Source organism: Oncorhynchus nerka, linkage group LG20, assembly GCF_034236695.1.
Source record: "Oncorhynchus nerka isolate Pitt River linkage group LG20, Oner_Uvic_2.0, whole genome shotgun sequence".
Lineage (NCBI taxonomy): Eukaryota > Metazoa > Chordata > Actinopteri > Salmoniformes > Salmonidae > Oncorhynchus > Oncorhynchus nerka.
In genome coordinates, this window is record NC_088415.1 from 23,710,291 (window position 1) to 23,731,809 (window position 21,519).

Below are 21,519 nucleotides of genomic sequence, written 5' to 3' on the forward strand. Positions count from 1 at the left end.
ATAGTCACCAGGGGTAGTTGGCTAGCTAACTAGCTTGGTTAGCAGCTTCACTGTGTAGATAGGCTGAGTCTGAGATGTGGCGCAACGTCCCTTTTGTCTGAAAACTGTTTGCGGAAAAATACATAATACCGATGGAGCCAGCCAACTGATTTTCAGAACATCTATCTACAGTTCGTTTTGACTATCGGTCATTTGATCTGGACCTCGAACACATTGTAAGTTTGTATTTTTTGGTTTTTACCAACTTTGAAAAAGTGAGTTAGCTTCTTAGCTATCTTTAGCTGCTTGTACTAGTTTAGTTTCTTAGTAGCTTACTACCACGTAGTTAGCTAGCTAGCCTAGCCAGTTATCAAATGTTTACAGGCGAAGAGGGCCATTTGACATGGATGCATTGACTAGCTAGATCTTAGAGGTTGCTAAACTATTAGCTATAACGTTAGCTAGCCAATGTTGTGTATTTGGTACAACAACGCGTGTAATCGAACGTTATCTTTACCTAGCTAGCTAGTTGGTTAACCTTAGCTAGCTACTAGCTAATATTTTATATTATATTCTAGGACGGACACTTACTGGCTAGCTGGCTAGCTGGCTGCTAACTTTGATGTTAGCAAGTAGCCAGTACGAGTAAATGGTTTTCACGAGAATGGACCTGTTGAACTATCAGTTCCTGGACAAAATGAACAACAATATCGGGAGACTACACTACGAAGGTAAGATACTAATTTTCAATAGCTAGCTAAATCTGTTATCGGCCTAATCCTAGCTGATGGTTAGTCACTAACGTTAATTTTATTTTATTATTTCACCTTTATTTAACCAGGTAGGCCAGTTGAGAACAAGTTATCATATACAACTGCGACCTGGCCAAAGCAAAGCAATGCGAAAAAAACAACAGTTACACATGGGATGAACAATCGTAGTCAATAACACAAATAGAAAAATCTATACAGTGTGTGCAAATGAAGTAAGGAGGTATAAGGCAATAAATAGGCCAATAGTGGCAAACTAACTACAGTAGCCAACGATCCGTATATTAAGCATACCAGACGGCACTCTTTTAATGTATTTTTTAAATTTACTGATAGCCACGGCACTCTTTTAATGTATTTTTTAAATTTACTGATAGCCGGGGCACACTCGAACACCCAGACATTATTTACAAAGGAAGCATTTGTGTTTAGTGAGTCCGCCAGATCAGAGGCAGTAGGGGTGTTCTCCTGTCCTGTTAAGCATTCAAAATGTAACGAGTGCTTTTGGATGTCAGGAAAATGTTAAAAAGTTACTTAAAAAGTACATTATTTTCTTTAGGAATGTAATGAAGTAAAATTTGTGAAAATAATGTAATAATAGTACATATATCCCAAAAAACGACTTAAGTAACTTAGTACTTTAAAGTATTTATTACTTAAGTAGGCTACTTTACACCACTGCTAGCTAACGTTAGCCAGCTATCTATGCTATGGCTTCCCCCATTATTTGTTGATCAATCCATTATCACCAAACAAACCATACCGTGTGTTTAGTTAACTAGCATTAAAAGCACAATTGAATGTGTTGGATTAGTTTGGTAACCACTAAAAAATTCTAACCAGGTTTCCATCCAACCTTCTTATTCGAGTAAAGTACATGTCGGATAAAACATGTAAAGACAGGCCTGATGATTGAAACAGCAAATTTGTCGGTAAAACAAAATACGCATGACAATGTGGGATCTTATTGTCTGTCAAATTAATTATGTGAGAAATGGCGGTGAAAATGTTGATATAATAACCATCATAACGAAGTAAACTTGGAGTCACGCGATGGCATGTTGTGTGGTCCTACAACTCGGGAACACATGCAGTTTATTAGGATACAGATAAAATAAATTCTGATGAACTTTTATGTAAAAACATTTATTTAACCTTTTATTTAACTAGGCAAGTCAGTTAACAACAAATTCTCAACTTCAATGGGTGGTGAAAGTGTAAGGTGATAATCTTTATTCTCCTTTTCAATAAAGGAGCGGGTCTTATTGTGGTGAACATGATCGATGCTTGGCAGCCATTTGACAAATTAAAATAATGTCGTTCTTTTGTCCATAATAATCTCACGTAGGCTATACCCGCACTGTATCAGTGTATGGAACACCGTTTGGGTCTTTGCGTGTCAAAAAAAGATACGTTTCAAACAACACTATTTGACGTGCCAGATAAGCTTATTGACCAATCAGGATCTGAATATGACTGCACGTCACATAATAATTTCATACATTTTTTTACGTAGTTATTACACATTGATTACACTGACTCGTATTTCATGTCACAAGGATACATCAATACCTATGCTATGACGCTGGTAAAGTTGTCTCGCACACCTACAGTGCTGGTCATAAAAAAAAGCTAGCTAGCTGATGGGTGAAAACAATGTTCTTCCCCAAACACATAGCAACACGACATCATCTGTTTCAGTAGCAATAGTTAGCTAGCTAACTATATAGCTAGTTGTCATCATTTAAATTAACCATAATTTACAAGACAGTTTTTATTTGATTAATGGTGGTTGGACCCATCTGTGTGAAGCTAGCCATAATAAGGATTAGCCACAATAGTGGACTTTGCGGTTAGCCTTCAAAATAAAAGTATGTCATTTACAGTGATGCAAATGAATTCAAAATAGTAGAATTATGCCATAATTGAATAGATCATGCTAAACGAGGTTGGAATGTTGTTATATAAAATCAGTAAAAGACAATTTGTTAAATTTGACAAATCTGCTGAAATCACACTGGATGTATTAGACATTAGCATTGCATTGGGGGGCATACCTATTTCACTGTACAGCCTTACCTATGGATTGTGGATCAATGACATGGGGTATCAGTCTACTCTGACACCCAGATAGCATTAGCGTCTTGGCTCTTATTGCGGGAATCTGAATATCTGTGATTTGAACCACATTTATTGTCAACCTACTATGTGCATTGAACACTATTCCTGAGGAAAAATAATACTGCGTTTTGGAGTCTGATAACTCTGAGGAGGACCTTGGGAAAAAATATCTCGTGTAAAGCTGTACAGTGCAAAATGAATGTCAATACACACAATAGGCTGACTGGGGAGGTGATTTCACACAGTCACAATCCCACGATTAGAGCTACAAAGCTAATATTTGCATAAACTCTTCACAGTTGTGTTCTGTGGGTGTCACCGAGTAGACTGATACCCCATTTCATTGCTTCACATTCCAACCTTGTTTAACATTATCTAGTCTAAATATGTCACGATTCCACCAATTGTAACCTTCTGCGTCACTTTCAAAGAGCTACTTTTATTTTGAAGGTAAACCTCAAATTCCACTTTTGTGCCTAATCCTTATTGTGGCTAGCTTCACACCACAACCCGGTCCGGTCGAGCCTCACTAGCCAGATGAAGCTAGCTGGCTGCTTATAACGTTAGCTTTGGGCACCCGGGTTAAGTAGCTGGCTAGCTAAACTTAGCAAAAAAAGAAACGTTCTCTCACTGTCAACTGTGTTTATTTTCAGCAAACTTAATGTGTGAGTACTTGTTTGAACATAACAAGATTCAACAACTGAGACATAAGCTGAACAAGTTCCACAGACATGTGACTAACAGAAATTGAGTAATGTGTCCCTGAACAAAAGGGCGTTCAAAATCAAAAGTAACAGTCAGCATCTGGTGTGGCAACCAGTTGCATTAAACTTTTGTGACTAGTGGGCAGTATTTTCATTTTTGGAGAAAAAAAACGTTCCCCTAGTAAACAGGATATTTTGTCAGGACAAGATGCTAGAATATGCATATAATTGACAGTTTAGGATAGAAAACACTCTAAAGTTTCCAAAACTGTAAAAACATTGTCTGTGAGTATAACAGAACTGATGTTGCAGGCGAAAGCCTGAGAAAAATCCAATCCGGAAGTGCCTCATGTTTTGAAAGCGCTGCGTTCCAATGTGTCCCTATTGAGCAGTGAATGGGCTATCAACCAGATTACTCTTTATCCGTATTCCCGAAGGTGTCTACAGCATTGTGACGTAGTTTTACGCATTTATGTTGAAGAATACCCGTAGGCAGCTACATTGCGCAAGTGGTTACCTGATGCTCCCAGAGAGATTCTTGCGTAAAATATAGAGGTAGCCATTACTCCAATCGGTCCTACTGAAAAACTAATTGTCCCGATGGATATATTATCGAATAGATATTTGAAAAACACCTTGAGGATTGATTATAAACAACGTTTGCCATGTTTCTGTCGTTATTATGGAGCTAATTTGGAATATTTTTCGCCGTTTTCGTGACTGCAATTTCCAGGCGATTTCTCAGCCAAATGTGAAGAACAAACAGAGCTATTTCGCCTACAAAAATAATATTTTGGGGAAAAAAGGAACATTTGCTATCTAACTGGGAGTCTCGTGAGTGAAAACATCCGAAGCTCATCAAAGGTAAACTATTTAATTTGATTGCTTTTCTGATTTCCGTGACCAAGTTTACCTGCTGCCAGCTGGACAAAATGCTATGCTAGGCTATCGATAAACTTACACAAATGCTTGTCTAGCTTTGGCTGTAAAGCATATTTTGAAAATCTGAGATGACAGGGTGATTAACAAAAGGCTAAGCTGTGTCTCAATATATTTCACTTGTGATTTTCATGAATAGGAATATTTTCTAGTAATATTTATGCCCGTTGCGTTATGCTAATTGGTGTCAGATGATGACAACGGTCCCGTTCACAGGATGGGGTGTCACTAGAAGTACTGCAATGCATCTCCTCCTCATGGACTGCACCAGATTTGCCAGTTCTTGCTGTGAGATGTTACCCCACTCTTCCACCAAGGCACCTGCAAGTTCCCAGACATTTCTGGGGGGAATGGCCCTAGCCCTCACCCTTTCCTTTCCATCAGGTCCCAGACGTGCTCAATGGGATTGAGATCCGGGCTCTTCACTGGCCATGACAGAACACTGACATTCCTGTCTTGCAGGAAATCACGCACAGAACGAGCAGTATGGCTGGTGGTATTGTCATGCTGGAGGGACATGTCGGAATGAGCCACAAGAGGGAGGAGGATGTCTTCCCTGTAACGCACAGCGTTGAGATGGCCTGTAATGACACAAGCTCAGTTCGATGATGCTGTGACACACCGCCCCAGACCATGACGGACCCTCCAAATCGATCCAGAGTGCAGGCCTCGGTGTAACGCTCATTCCTTTGACGATAAACGCGAATCCGACCATCACCCCTGGTGAGACAAAACCACGACTCGTTAGTGAAGAGCACATTTTGCCAGTCCTGTCTGGTCCAGCGACGGTGGGTTTGTGCCCATAGGCAACGTTGTTGCCGATGATGTCTGGTGAGGACCTGCCTTACAACAGGCCTACAAGCCAAACCCTCAGTCCAGCCACTCTCAGCCTATTGCAGACAGTCTGAGCACTGATGGAGGGATTGTGCATTCCTGGTGTAATTCACACAGTTGTTGTTGCCATCCTGTACCTGTCCTGCAGGTGTGATGTTCGGATCTACCGATCCTGTGCAGGTGTTAACACGTGGTCTGCCACTGTGAGGACGATCAGCTGTCCTTCCTGTCTCCCTGTGTGGCTGTCTTAGGCGTCTCACAGTACGGACATTGCAATTTATTGCCCTGGCCACATCTGCAGTCCTCATGCCTCCTTGCAGCATGCCTTAAGGAACGTTCACGCAGATGAGCTGGGACCCGGGGCATCTTTCTTTTTCAAAGTCAGCAGAAAGGCCTCTTCGGTGTCCTAAGTTTTCATAACTGTGACCTTAATTGCCTACCATCTGTAAGCTGTTAGTGTCTTAACGACCGTTCCACAGGTGCATGTTCATTAATTGTTTATGGGTCATTGAACAAGCATGGGAAACAGTGTTTAAACCCTTTACAATGAAGATCTGTGAAGTTATTTGGATTTTAATGAATTATCTTTGAAAGACAGGGTCCTGAAAAAGGGAGTTCAGTTTCAGTAGGTGAACAACAAGTGGCTACCTAGCTATTACTTACTCACAAGGATGCCTAAATCATTTCTAAGATGAATGAAAATGACTGAGGTTTCTACTGCTCATTGTTGTCATGCTAGTTGTGTTGGTGCTACATGGGTACCAAGCTAAAGCGGTCGAACAAATGCCTTATTACCAACGTGGCATTGTAAACACATCGTTCGTGTATGGTGTGTGTTCGTTTACAGACTTCTTATGTACATCTTTGACAGTGCTACTGATAGTAGTGGTGGTGCTTAGCCTGCACGTGCAAATTCAGCACACACATCATTCTCTAATAGAATTGTGTTATTTCACGGGTCAAATTAAAAGCTTATTTAACGCGTCAAATCGTATTATTTGACGTGTATGTATTCTTTGACACGCGAAGACCCACTCTGCGTTCCATATCTGCAAGCTGTTGGCTAGAGCCAATTCTAGAGTGGGCACATTTGATATACACTGAGTATACAAAACATTAAGAACACTTGCTGGTTTCCATGACATAGCCATGATCCCTTATTGATGTCACTTGTTAAATCCTCTTTAATCAGTGTAGATGAAGGGGAGGAGACAGGTTAAAGAAGGATTTTTAAGCCTTGAGACAGATTGTGTATGTGTGTCATTTCAGAGTGGGCAAGGCAATAGATTTAAGGGCGGGGTATGGTAGTAGGTGCCAGACGTCACCGGTTTGTCAAGAACTGCGACGCTGCTGGGTTTTTCATGCTCAACAGTTTCCTGTGTGTATCAAGAATTGTCCAAAACCCAAAGGACATCCAACAAACTTGATCCAACTGTAGTTAGCATTGGAGTCAACATGGGCCAGCATCCCCGTGGAACACTTTCGACACGTTGTTGAGTCCATACCCCAGCGAATGGAGGTTTTGAGGGCAAAAGGTAGGGGTGCAACTCAATATTAGGAAGGTGTTCCTAATGTTTGGTATACTCAGTGTATAACGCACATTTTTTTTGTGACAAAACCATCAGTAAGGTTAAAATGAGATGGAAACCCAGGGCCTCCCGGGTGGTGCAGTGGTCTAGTGCACTGCATCGCAGCGTTAGCTGTGGCACACAAGGATCCCGGTAGGGATATCCGGCTTGGTTGTGTTTTGGAAGACGCATGACTTTCGACCTTCGTATCTCCCGAGCCCGTTACGGGAGTTGTAGCGATGAGACAAGATAGTGACTACTAACAATTGGATACCACGAAATTGGGGGTAAAATATATATATATTTTTAAATGAGATGGAAACCCATTTAACTTGTATTCGGTACATAGCAATTTAAGCTCAGAACATTTTTACGTGCACTATGTCATCACGTCATCCGCAAGAAGTCATTTTGGTGGAAACGCATCTCTGGTAGGAGAATTTGCATATTTTATTAATGCATTTTATAGAATATTTGCATGAATCTGTCACCAATTGGATGGAAACCTAGCTAGTGTGACTGCAAGGCTTGACAGACAAGGTAAAGCTAAACCTTGTCTAGCCGACTAAACTCAATTCCACGATTTACAATGGATTTGAGTGGCGACTACTGTGTGTGCTCCAATGTCACATTTATTGAAGATTTTTATCAAAAACTAGTTACTGATTTCAGCACCAAAAGAATATCCCGCGATTACACAGAACAATGTGTGTAATTGTGGGCTATTCTTTGGGTGCGTAAATCAGCCGTTTCTGATGAAAAACTACGTTGGAGCTCCAGTCCCCCCACACTAGTTGCCGCTCAACTCCATCGTAAATCGTGGATTTGAGTTTAATCGACTAAACCTTTTCTAGTCCCCATTTCTCAGGTAATGGTCACAGCAGGTAACTAGATCACGTGGGGGAGCATGGCAAACTCCTAGTATTACTGATTTAGTGTTTTAAAATGTTCTGAATACTCTGTAGTTCTACATTATTGAGACATGACCACCTTGGTTTGCATGCAAAGTATAAACAGTGTTCTCTACAGCTGAATCTTCTCTCACAGGTGAGTCCAGGATGCCGTCGCTGCCCTCTCCAATGACCAACATGAGGACCGGTCCTCCCCCCATCTGCCCCAGCAAAAGGAAGTATGGCGAGGAGCAAGTAGACGACTGCGTTGACTGTGACAACAACCACATGACCAAAATGAGTCGACTGTTTGCTGCTCAACTGTAAGTATAAACATGTATGTCTTAATCTATTGTTACGTACTTTGAAATATATTTTTTTACATTACAATATTTTAATGTCAAATGCATCCAAACCTTTGCTGGCATGAAAATCAGATAAATATTGTGCACACGAGGAGTGTGCATGTATACTGGACAAAAATAGAAACGCAATTTGAAAGATTTTACCGAGTTACAGTTCATATAAGGAAATCAGTCAATTGGAATTCATTAGGCCCTGATCTATGGAATCCACATGACTGGGAGTACAGATATGCATCTGTAGGGGCGTGGATCAGAAAACCAGTCAGTATCTGGTGTGGCCACCATTTGCCTCATGCAGCGCAACATCTACTTCACATAGAGTTGATCAGGCTGTTGATTGTGACCTGTGGAATGTTGTCCCACTCCTCTTCAATGGCTGTACGAAGTTGCTGGATATTGGTGGGAACTCGAACATGCTCTCTTACACGTCAGTCCAGAGCATCCCAAACATGCTCAATGGTTGACATGTCTGAGTATGCAGGCCATGGAAGAACTGGGACATTTTCAGCTTCAGCTCATGCTGAAACATGAGATGATGGCTGCGGATGAATGGCATGTCAATGGGCCTCAGGATCTCGTCACGGTATCTCTGTGCATTCAAATTGCCATCGATAAAATTCAATTGCGTTCGTTGTCCGTAGCTTATGCCTGCCGCCCATAACATAACCCCACCGCCACCATGCGGCACTCTGTTCACAACGTTGACATCAGCAAACGGCTCGCACATACAACACTATACACGTGATCTGTGGTTGTGAGGCTGGGTGGACGTACAGCCAAGTTCCCTAATTTGGCGTTCTTATGGTAGCGAAATGAACATTCATTTCTCTGGCAACAGCTCTGGTGGACATTCCTGCAGTCAGCATGCCAATTGCATGCTCCCTCAAAAGTTTAGACATCTGTGGCATTGTGTTGTGTGACAAAAGTGCACATTTTAGAGTGGCCTTTTATTGTCTCCAGTACAAGGTGCACCTTTATAATGATCATGCTGTTAAATCAGCTTGGTATGCCACACCTGTCAGGTGGATGGATTATCTTGGCAAAGGAGAAAGGCTCATTACCAGGGATGTAAAGAAATGTGTGTACAATTTGAGAGGAATAAGCTTTTTGTGCGTCTGGAAAATTTCTGGGGTCTTTTATTTCAGTTCATGAAACATCGGACCAACACGTTACATGTTGCCTTTTATATTTCTTGTTCAGCGTAGTTACATGTGCCGAAGAGACAAGCGTGTCGTAAGTAAACACTGTCTACTGCTCTTTAAAAATTCCTTGCACTGAATCCCTGCACCCTCATTAAGTGACAGTCTATAAGGCCCAATCTCCTGACTTTAAGGTGGGGTTGATTTAAAGTGGCCTATGAATAACTGGAGCAGTTGGTGGTCTGTGTCTGGCTGTCGGGGGTAATCTGCCACTTGTCCTCTCTTTAACAAGGGGACAGCCTGCCGGCGGAGACAACCGCAACGACCCTTGGATCCTCGGCCACAGCCCGGTGGAGTGCATCACTTCCTCCTCCAACGGCCTCCATGGCAACCACTTGTATGCCTCCATCCCCTCCTATGCGATGGACCAGCCTCTGGCTCTGACTAAAAACAGCATAGACTCTGGATTGGGTGGCACAGAGAGGCCTGCCATGCCCGGCCCTGTGGACAGACCACAGGTAATTCTGACAATTCCGAAATACATTCACGCATTGGTCAGTTGCGCCTTACATACAGTCTCGTATTGGTCAGTTGCGCCTTACATACAGTCTCGTATTGGTCAGTTGCGCCTTACATACAGTCTCGTATTGGTCAGTTGCGCCTTACATACAGTCTCGTATTGGTCAGTTGCGCCTTACATACAGTCTCGTATTGTGTGTCGCTAACGTGTTTGTTTATATCTTATAGAATCGTCCCTCTGTGATCACCTGTGCTCCTGCAAGCAATCGCAATTGCAACCTGTCTCACTGCCACAAGTCTCACAGCCCCAGCCCACCCATGGATCAGAGGAAGGCTGATGGTAAATGTTTATCACCACATTACCTTACTAACGTGATAAATCTGTGCATAAATTTGATCATTTTTATCTTTGTTACCATGCCCCACTTTAACATGTTGATTTATTCTCCGTTCCTCTGTAATCCCAGATAACACTGCGGTTGACCCTGTGATCGAGGAGCACTTCCGCCGCAGCCTGGGGAAGAACTACAAGGAGCCCGAGCCCGTCTCCAACTCTGTGTCCATCACAGGCTCGGTGGACGACCACTTTGCCAAGGCCCTGGGGAAGACCTGGCTCCAGATCAAGTCCAAGGGGCCGGGGGGACACCCCCACAGTCCAGAGGCCAACTCCTGAAACACTGGCCGGATCTCCCTCACTGTTGAATGGTGAACCACAACCATTTCTTTGTCTGTGGCATCAGACAAGTGCACCGATTGACCTCCCTATACCATTCATTGTCAAGCTTGACTTCCCTGAGCTCAGAACAACGCTAGACAAGACAATGAATTTCCAGTTTTAATACTGTATTATACACCAAAGCTGGCCTTTTACAGACCTTGGGGGGTTCTCCCTGCTCTTATTGTTTGACTGACACTCCGATCTGCGGGGATTTGATACATTTGTTCAGATAGGGTAGTTTTGGTTTGAGTCCAAGTGTTCAAATTCTTCATTTTGAAAGCAGAAATATCAATTTGAGGAGCTCTCTAGGACCCGTATTGGCAGCCTTGATGTCAGCTTGTTTTTATTTGAGGTGTATCATTTTATATATTTTTAACACTTACCCTGACAGAGATTCCCAAAATGACCAATTAATTAGTCCTTTTGAGAAGGCACACTGTTCGGTCTTAACTCCCTCATGCCTTTCTTATTAACCAAAGAACTTGCCTGCTGCTTCATGCTTCTCTTCTGTTTTCATCCTCCTGCCATCTCCGTTAACTCTCCACGTGACCCTGTGTTTGTGTTTTTAGTTGGAAAGGAAGGCCGGCTCTGATTTGCACTATTATGTGTTAGATTGAGGTAGTGGTAACAGCATACCTGTTTCATTTGGAGCATACAGTACATTTGTAAGAGTGCGTTTTTGTTTGTTTTAACAATACTAACAGTTGTAATGCTATCAAGGCTCTCGTCTCCCCCTGGTCACAATGTTTCTCTCTCTCTTTTTCTCCAACTATTCAGAACTGGACTAACTTTCTCTTTTGTGAACTTGACATTTTTTGTTTTTATCTTTTTGTTCTTCTAGTACTCACTAGTTTATTTCCTAGATACAGTTAGTAATAATTATAGTATTCTGCTTACATAGGTGCATGTTTCAAATAGCTGGTATCTATTATAATAAGCCTTGTTATTCTATTCTATTTACCCTCAGAATTTATTTTTGTCAGTAACCATTTTAGAAATACTTACTGCTGGTACAGTCGTACTCAATATATATTTTTTGTATGTGATTTTCATTAGAATATGTATACACTAGCATCCATCTACAAATCGCAGCCTCTGGCAAGGCTGTCTGAATGCAGTATAATAGGCTACGTTGTTATTATGTGGTTGGTACGGGATGCTTTGGCATAGACGCATGACTGAATAGTCAACATTTAACATGTAGACCAGTCCTGTCTTAGAGTTGACTATCTTCACCATAATGCCGTTAGTTGTGGTTTTATTTATTCCAATCTGATGTTTAGTTGAATACTGTTGAATACATTTTGACTAACTTTTCTTTTGTTAAATTGACTCTCAATGAGCATGTCTACTTGACATTCTTCACTTTGGAAAGTGTAATGTTTATTTCCCCTAAATGAAAATGCTGATGACTTTACCCACATGTATCATGGCTGGCCTTGAACGAAAGCCTTGGCATGAACATTCCACCATCACTACCCAGCTTAATATTTTTGTTGTTGTCTAAAATAGGATCTGGTAAGAGTAAGCTTTGAGGAAAGAGGGATAGGTTCTCTTTATAGTGTAAACTGTATGGGACTTTAAAAAACATGAACAGAATCAAGGGGAGTAGAAGGACATCTAAAGTACTTTATAGAGGCAGTTTGAGGATGAATGACCTTTCTGTAGTGTTTTCCTTTAGTAAACATGAGTTAACACTGATAGAAAATTGTATAGTGCATTGAGATTGTTTTAGTCAGCTCTTTGTGAAAAAATTATATTATATTTACTTGCATCCTATATTCTACACTGTTTTGAAAATGACTATATAAACTCATATTCCCGTTTTATTTTTTACTTTGATATCGAAAGACTATCATTGCGCCGTGCGTAATGATCCTAGAGAATTTTTTTAACAGAACAATGTACTCATGATATGTAGCCATTGGATATTCATGATCCTCTAACCATGCATTTGTATCTATCAAAAAAGTTGATCTTTTTCCAGAGTTGTCTGAGGTTTGATAAGTGCAGGAACACCAGTCGTTCTAAGAATAAGGTTCTCTTGGCGTGATGTCAGGGTGACATTACTGCTGCAGGTTCTCTGCTGCAGGTTCTGTGCTTGTTTCTGTACCGCAGTGGAACTGTAAGGGTTTATCACAAGTTGAATCTCAGTGGTATGTTGGGGTTTAATGTTCCAATGTTATTTAATTGGTATTTGACTGCTTGTGCCTCTAAACAACAAGTTGCAGGAACTAACTCCTCCACTTGTCTCTTAACATGGGAAACTGCATTGCCTTTTAGACGGTTTGTTCATCTGTATTTTGTTCATTTTTGGTCTTATTTCTCCAGAAGAATATACCACTGTTTTTTTTAAAACTTGATTTGTCCTAAATAAACTTTAAATGCTCTATCACAGTCCAGTATGTGAATGTTTTTTGTTTTGGGTCACCAAACCTTGTCCAACAATGTGATTCAGACTTGAGGCCATTTATACATCTTGCATAGGACCCAGCCCATTGCCATGAAACCAGCCACAGAGGCAGCTCTGGGTTTACTTTTTATAAATAAAGTTGTATTTGGCCTCATGGGTGTGGTGGTAACATACAGTAACTAGTTACAGCTGTGCTGTGTGATTGTTGTTTCTCAGTGCTGTCAGGGAGGGGTGATCATTCTGTCTTAAACACTATCTCTGTCTAAACAAGAGACCCCCATCATTTAAAAGCCTCTTCAGTGAAATAATGTTAGGAAGTTGAACATAAATCTCCAAAGCAAGTCCCTTGTCTGAACATCAAGAAGAAGAGAAATGTATCTAATTCACATGAATAATTGGGCCAGTGGGATGGGGCAGTTGAAGGCAGGAGTTTCTAGGGTGTTTTAGGCCTGTTTGGTCCACAACAGTATTAACGAGTAGAATCCGCCCATGGTGAAGTCTGGAGGCTGATGCTGGTCCAATCACAACCCTGTCATTTGACCATCGGGCTTTTGGCAAACTTCATAATGCTGCTGCTTATTTAGAAATGTCAGAGGAGAACTGCGTTGGGGGAGCTGTGGTCAGTCAGTGGAAAGTGAAAGGCCACAGAGGAAGCCAGAGTATGAGGGAGCTCAACAAACACTGTCCTCTAAGAGGGATGGGTTTTTTCAGGACAATATATTATTCAAACTGCAAGAATAGAATTGTGTCCTCTTTTGGCAAACTGATTTGAATTGAAGTTAATTTACTCTGCCTGGTGAACCAAATTGTTGTTGAATATTTATTTGAGCCTTTATATCATAATGTTATGAACTATATTATATTTGTGTAATTACAGTATTTGTGGTGTGTAACTAACCTCTTTTCAAATGCTAGTAGTGTTTACAGAGACATACGTCATGAAATAGACTACATTTTACATCTCAGCAGTGTTATGTATAACTGTAGGCTTTGGCTGAAAGGCCAAAACAGCGTGTCACACAACCACAACATCTGTTTTGTATTATCCTCTTACTGTTGGTGGGGTTACACCCTCCCTTTTAATGGTTCTTTTGCAATTGTTTGGAGAAGCTACTCTGGGGGATTTTTCCCAGTAAAAAGGGTCAAATTGGCTCATAAGTTTTCCCTGTGAGGTCGCTGACTCGGGTGGCAATCGTAGTAAAACTGTTTTATAGGGTTTCCATGACTGCTTCTAAATGATGATATCTTTCTTTATTCCTGACTCAATAATATAAATGGCGTTGACATGAGCAAACACACATTCTATCTTCCCCCACCAGATGGCAGTAATGAACCACGATACAGACGTCACCATGAAACTCCTTCCACTCCCCAGAGACTAAACAAAGAAAATGTACATCACTCTGGGAAGGCTGATTTGAATGAAACATCTCTCATCTCTCATATTATTTATTCTTACATGTGGTTTCCACTGAAACAAATGCAGGTGACAAAGCATAATTGCATGAAAGGTAGGTAGAGTACTGAAGGTGTCATTCTCCCAGCTCTGGGGTTGTGTTTGATACTGCTGCTGCTGGAGAGATAGTTTAATTTAGCTCTTTATCGTAGCTGATATTTTTGTCAAACAACGATGCAAGCGTACAGTGGGAAAATGTATAGGATTAACACATTTATTGTTCGATTTTATAATTCAAGTGGAATCTTTCTGATGGCCTCGTTTTTTGGGGGGCAATGGATTTAGGCAGTTCTATGTAGCCTAGAAACCAAAGCCCCTCTAGTTATGGCAATTTTGAATTTGCCCAACACCCCTCGTTGTAACCCACATCTTCTTACTGGGAGAAGATCCCTGGGATTTCTGTGCTCTCGCCCCTCAGGCTCAAAGCTGCTCTAAAGCCCCTCAAACAATAAAAGAAAATAGACCCCTGCCTCCACGAGATTAGACCCAACCATAGAAACAACACAATGTCACCGCAGTGCTCCCACTACACCAAGCCTTCCAAGGAAGCCCGCTCCCCAGGGATTACTGCGACAAGAGGAGAGGAAGATCCACATTTCTCCTCTATGTAAAAACCCAAATGGCAGACACACAGAGTATGGCGAATCCCCTGCATGGTGGCACAGCCATCAGGCCACATTGGTAGCAGACACAGAGAACAGGGTCTAAATCAGAACGACACTTCAGGGTCAAGCCAAACCCAGGCCTGGCTGCTTCAGTGTGCGAAGGCTGCATAGTGTGTGACATCTGCAGTAGAGACAAAGAGGACCGGTCCTCTGACCCTGTCTCCTACTATCGTTGCACCACCATGGACTCCCGCTCTCAGACATGGTCAAGACATACATCAGTTGAAATTCTAAAGGTTAAAATGACTCGTTGGCGTATGTGTAGCCTCCATGTTGGCGTGTGCAAAGGGCTGATAGAGATCTCGCTCGTTTGCATAATTAAACATTTGCTGTGGCTGATGAGGAAGTAGGGCTGCTCTGCTATCTACATCCCTGAGTGCACCACAGACGGGGAATTTGCATGATTGCCTGTAGATGATTTGAACATTATCTACCCCCCCTACCCCTCTTTTTTCTTTGGCTATCTGCTGTTAGGATGCACACACATCCTTGGGCTAGAGAATCTAAAATAGATCATACAAGCAACTGAAGTAGATGCACAAGCGCAGGAAGCGGCTCACGGGCAGACTTGAGTCATGCTGGCAAGATCATGCACCCTGAGCTGACAGCCCAACACACCCGATTACAAGGCATGTCATCTTCCAAACGCAGTGGCCACAGAAGCGGTCCCTATGGGTCACAAATGAATGGGGAAATATATGGAGATCTAACCCTGTGATTTACCGCCATCCCAACCCCACGTGACTGGGATGTGTGATGAGTGATGTGTGTATAGGTCCAGTACAGGGGGGTTGAGAGGACTTGTGAATTACCTTCAGTAGGCTGACCTGATGAGGGTCTCTCTGTGCCTCTGCCTGTCCCCAGCCAACCATGTAGGAGACTCATTCATTGTGTCATGTGGACTGCTGGCAATAGATAACCTCAGTGGAGGGGAAGGAAGACAACACGTTCACTCCGGATAACAGTCCTCCAATGAGCAGAAACAGAACCTGTCAGGCTGTCTCAGTGTCGGTGGGCCGCACACCACCTCACACCACAGTACACAACCATACACCACCACCGTACACCACCACCACTGTACACCACCGTACACCACCGCCATACACCACCATACACCACCGCACACCACAACCATACAACACCACTGTACACCACCACTGTACACACCATACACCACCACACACCACCACATTTGTACATCATCGTACACCACCACCCCCACTGTAAACCACCATAAACCACCAATGTACACCACCAACAACCACCACCACTGTATACCACCGTACACCACCACCATACACCACCACCGTACACCACCACCATACACCACCACCGTACACCACCACCATACACCACCACCATACACCACCCCTGTACACCTCCTTACACCACCACTATACACCACCACTGTACACCCCCTCCATACACCACCACCATAACCAACCGTACACCCACACCCCCACCATACACCACTGTACACCACCGTACACCACCACCGTACACCACCATACACCACCACCGTACACCACCGTACAACCCCACCCCCACCGTACACCACCGTACACCGTCACCCCAACCGTACATCACCATTCACCACCACCACCATACACCACCATACACCACCACCCTCACCATACACCACAATACCCAACCGTACACCCACACCCCCACCGTACACCACTGTACACCACCATACACCACCACGTACACCACCACCGTACACCACTGTACACCACCATACGCCACCACCGTACACCACCGTACAACCCCACCGTACACAACCACCCCCACCGTACACCACCGTACACCGTCACCCCAACCGTACACCACCATTCACCACCACCACCGTACACCACCATACACCACCATACACCACCACCCTCACCATACACCACCATACACCACCGGACACCACCATACACCACCACGTACACCACCACCGTACACCACCACCGTACACCACCATACACCACCACCGGACACCACCATACACCACCACTATACACCACCATACACCACCACTGTACACCACCATTCACCACCACCCCAACCGTACACCACTATGCACCACCACCCTCACCATACACTACCATACACCACCGTACACCACCACCCCCACCGTACACCACCATACACCATACACCACCACCGTACACCACCGTACACCACCACCCCCACCGTACACCACCATACAGCATACACCACCACCGTACACCTCCATACACCACCACCCCCACTGTACACCACCATACACCACCCCAACCATATACCACCACCGTACACCACCATACACCCCCATCGTACACCACCATACACCACCCCAACCATATACCACCACTGTACACCACCACCTCCACCGTACACCACCATACACCACCCCAATCATATACCACCACCGTACACCACCACCTCCACTGTACACCACCATACACCACCCCAACCATATACCACCACCGTACACCACCATACACCACCACCCCCACTGTACACCACCATACACCACCCCAACCATATACCACCACCGTACACCACCACCCCCACCGTACACTACCATACAGCATACACCACCACCGTACACCTCCATACACCACCACCTCCACTGTACACCACCATACACCACCCCAACCATATACCACCACCGTACACCACCATACACCCCCATCGTACACCACCATACACCACCCCAACCATATACCACCACCGTACACCACCACCACCTTCACCGTACACCACCATACACCACCCCAACCATATACCACCACCGTACACCACCATACACCCCCATCGTACACCACCATACACCACCCCAACCATATACCACCACCGTACACCCCCACCTCCACCGTACACCACCATACACCAACCCAACCATATACCACCACTGTACACCACCATACACCACCACCACCACCACACTCTGCCAATCGCTCCTTCCCTCCCTCATTTCATTCCTCCATCAGTGAAGACAGCTTCCCTTTGTTATCCTCTCTGTATGGTGAGAGTGTAACATTGATTTGTCAGGATCTATTAATACCTTTGTAATTTCCAACCCGAGAGAATAAGCTTAATGTAAAGTCTTACTGTGTCAGCTTGGTTCAGTTCAGCACTTGTGTATTGTACATCTCTGTCCTCCTTTGTGGTGTACATTAGACAAGACAATTAGCAGCCTGTATTGATAGAGGTTTATGGACAATATGGTGTTTGGGAAAGGCCATTTCCAAAGGATAAAAGTGACACACAATTTTCAGATTTAGAATGATTCATTATTATTGAATGATTGATTACGAAACCCATCTGCTATACAATAGCAAGATTTGGCCTTTACCGTTTGCCCCCCTCTCTCCAAGATAATGAATTGTCCCCAATTAAGATGAACAAATCATCATGATCAGTCAGTATGTTTTTGTTATTAGCCAGAAACCATATATTTGTAATATCTTACCAGATCAGCACTCCCCTGTAATTCTACGATCTTGTATTATTTGGTAAAGACTGCCACAGAAAGGGATGCTGTATTGAGACAGCGGAACTTAACATTGAACCATCACTAAGGGGCATTCTGATGTCTCATTATCAGGCTCATTAGGGGCCATGTTACAGCTGCTCCACTAAACAACCTTAATAAGGAAAGTGACCCAACGCCAATATGAGCAGAAATGTTGCTCCTCTCATGTCTTCCATCTTCCTCTGCCTCACTGTCGGTCTCTCTGTCTTTCCATCTCTCTCACTATTTCTCTCTCTATTTCTCTTTCTCTCTCTCTCACTCTCTCTCTCTCTCTCTGTTTGGCAGTCACACACTCAGCCATGTGTGTGCTGAAGACGGTTACATAATGACCTCCTTTCACTGCACTCCAGATCAAAGAGAACAATCTGCCACAGAACATCGCTCTCTTCCCCATTTCTTCCTTTCCTCTCCTCTTCCAGGGCTACTTTGTTTTATCAGACTCCAGAATCCTGAGACGATACAGTAGGCTGCTCCAGTATATGCTCTATCATTCCCCTTCATGTTGCAAACCAAACAGAACAAAAGGGAAACGATCAGAGGTTGACTATAGCAAACAGCCAGCCAGGTTGAGATGTGATGGACAGGATGAGATGTAATAAAGAGGCCTAGGATGCTGAGATATTAAACCTCCTCATGTGGTCTTTTTCTCCCATTGATTTACATGTACTTATACTGTATGTTCAAATGAAGGGATGGTCTCTGGAGATTGTAGAGGAGTTACCTTGTGTGACTCAACGTGCAAACACTCTTACCTACCTAAATAAACAGGTCTGACATTTTCTCCAAAAGGGGACAGTGTGTATGAGCCAAGAGAGACATACAGTTTAGTTTTGATGCACAACAAAAGCCTTTTTTGCTGCTGCTCTATTCCCCCCCCCGGCTATTTCTACAGGTTTTTATCATCAAGAGAACAGAAGAGAGGGGAGGGGAGAAAAAGAGAGGGAATGAAGGAGAGAGAAATAAAGAAAAATAGAGAGAGGGGAGAAAGGGATGGGGAAAAACAGAAAAGAGAGGGAGAAAGAAAAAGAGATGAGAGATAGAAGAGAGAGAAAAGCGATATCGAAGAGAGCGAGAAGAGAGAGAGAAGAGAGATAGAAGAGAGCGAGGAGAGAGAGAGAAGAGAGAGAGAGAGAGAAGAGAGAGAAGAGAAGAGAGAAGAGAGAGAAGAGAGAGAGAGAGAGAGAAGAGATAGAAGAGAGAGAGAGAGGAGAGAGAGAAGAGAGAGAAGAGAGCGAGGAGAGATAGAAGAGAGAAGAGAGAGAGAAGAGAGAGAAGAGAGAAGAGAGAGAGAGAGAGAGAAGAGAGAAGAGAGAGAAGAGAAGAGAGAGAGAGAGAAGAGAGAGAAGAGATAGAAGAGAGGAGAGAGAAGAGAGAGAGAAGAGAGAAGAGAGAGAAGAGAGAGAAGAGAGAGAGAAGAGATAGAAGAGAGAGAGAGAGCGAGGAGAGAGAGAAGAGAGAGAAGAGAGCGAGGAGAGATAGAAGAGAGAGGGAAGAGAGATAGAGAGAGAGAAACAGCATCAAACACTGTCAGGGAGGCTGTGCCTGTCCGCAGGCTCATGAGGATTGAAATATATTTGGGACCAAGGGGCATGGAGGACGCCAGAGGACATAGAATCAAAAAATAATAATTCCACTCCAGGGAGCAGGTCCTCTGGAATGGAGCGGAATACTTATACAGGAAACATACAGGGCACTACAGGACCGTTACATTCAGTTAAACCAATTAACCCTGTTCTAAACACTTCCAAAATAAAGGTCATGTGGTTTGGTAAAAATAATGTCCCTCTCCCCACAGGTGTGATTACTACCTCTGAGGGTTTGAGCTTGAGGTAGTCACCTCATACAAGTACTTGGCTAGATGGTACACTGTGCTTCTCTCAGCACATATCAAATCTGCAGGCTAAGGTTAAATCTAGACTTGGTTTCCTCTATCGTAATCACTCCTCTTTCACCCCAGCTGCCTAACTAACCCTGTATCAGATGACCATGCTACCCATGCTAGATTACGGAGACGTAATTTATAGATCGGCAGGTAAGGGTGCTCTCGAGCTGCTAGATGTTCTTTACAATTCAGCCATCAGATTTGCCACCAATGCTCCTTATAGGACACATCACTGCACTCTATACTTCTCTGTAAACTGGGAATCTCTGTATACCCATCTCATTCTGTTAAAGGTCCCCAAAGCTCACACATCCCTGGGTTGCTCCTCTTTTCAGTTCGCTGCAGCTAGCGACTGGAACGAGCTGCAAAAAAACACTCCAACTGGACAGTTTTATCTCCATCTCCTCATTGAAAGACTCAATCATGGACACTCTTACTAACAGTTGTGGCTGCTTTGCGTGATATATTGTTGTCTCTACCTTCATGCCATTTGTGCTGTTGTCAGTGCCTAATAATGTTTGTACTTTGTTTTGTGCTGTTGCCATGTTGTGTTGCTACCATGTTGTTATTTTATTGTGTTGCTACCATGCTGTGTTGTCATGTGTTGCTGCCATGCTATATTGTTGTCTTAGGTCTCTCTTTATGTAGTGTTGTGGTATCTCTCTCTTTTCTTTTTTTTTTACGTCCCAGCGCCCATCCCCGCAGGAGGAGGTCTTTTACCTTTTGTTAGGCCGTCATAGCAAATAAGAATTTGTCCTTAAAACTTCTTATGGCTGCAGGGGCAGTATTGAGTAGCTTGGATGAAAGGTGCCCAGAGGTGCCCAGAGTAAACTGCCTGCTCCTCAGTCCCAGTTGCTAATATATGCATATTAATATTAGTATTGGATAGAAAACACGTTAACGGGATTGCAACCCTAAGAAGTTTTTAACTTACTTGCCTAGTTAAATAAAGGTTAAATAAAAAATATAAAAAATAAGCTGCATATACAGTCAACCATTAACCTTTGGGTAGTTGTTTTTTTAATGACATACTGCACAGTATGCATTCAGCT

General features: G+C 43.3%; 1 protein-coding gene across 4 annotated transcripts; it reads left to right on the forward strand.

Moving 5' to 3' along the window:
- The first annotated feature begins 4 nt into the window (after positions 1-4).
- Positions 5-12,943, forward strand: LOC115102098 (transcription cofactor vestigial-like protein 4). 4 transcript variants are annotated; one of them, XM_029621675.2, is made up of 7 exons: positions 5-215; positions 558-710; positions 7,945-8,128; positions 9,371-9,403; positions 9,602-9,827; positions 10,057-10,168; positions 10,296-12,943. In XM_029621675.2, the coding sequence occupies exons 2-7, from the start codon at positions 629-631 to the stop codon at positions 10,499-10,501; spliced, it is 843 nt and encodes a 280-aa protein (XP_029477535.1). In that variant the 5' UTR covers positions 5-215; positions 558-628; the 3' UTR covers positions 10,502-12,943. The 4 variants fall into 4 exon arrangements, with proteins under 4 accessions (XP_029477535.1, XP_029477536.1, XP_029477537.1 ...); XM_029621676.2 differs by having other exon boundaries at positions 7,963-8,128; XM_029621677.2 differs by lacking the exon at positions 9,371-9,403.
- Positions 12,944-21,519: the final 8,576 nt, after the last annotated feature.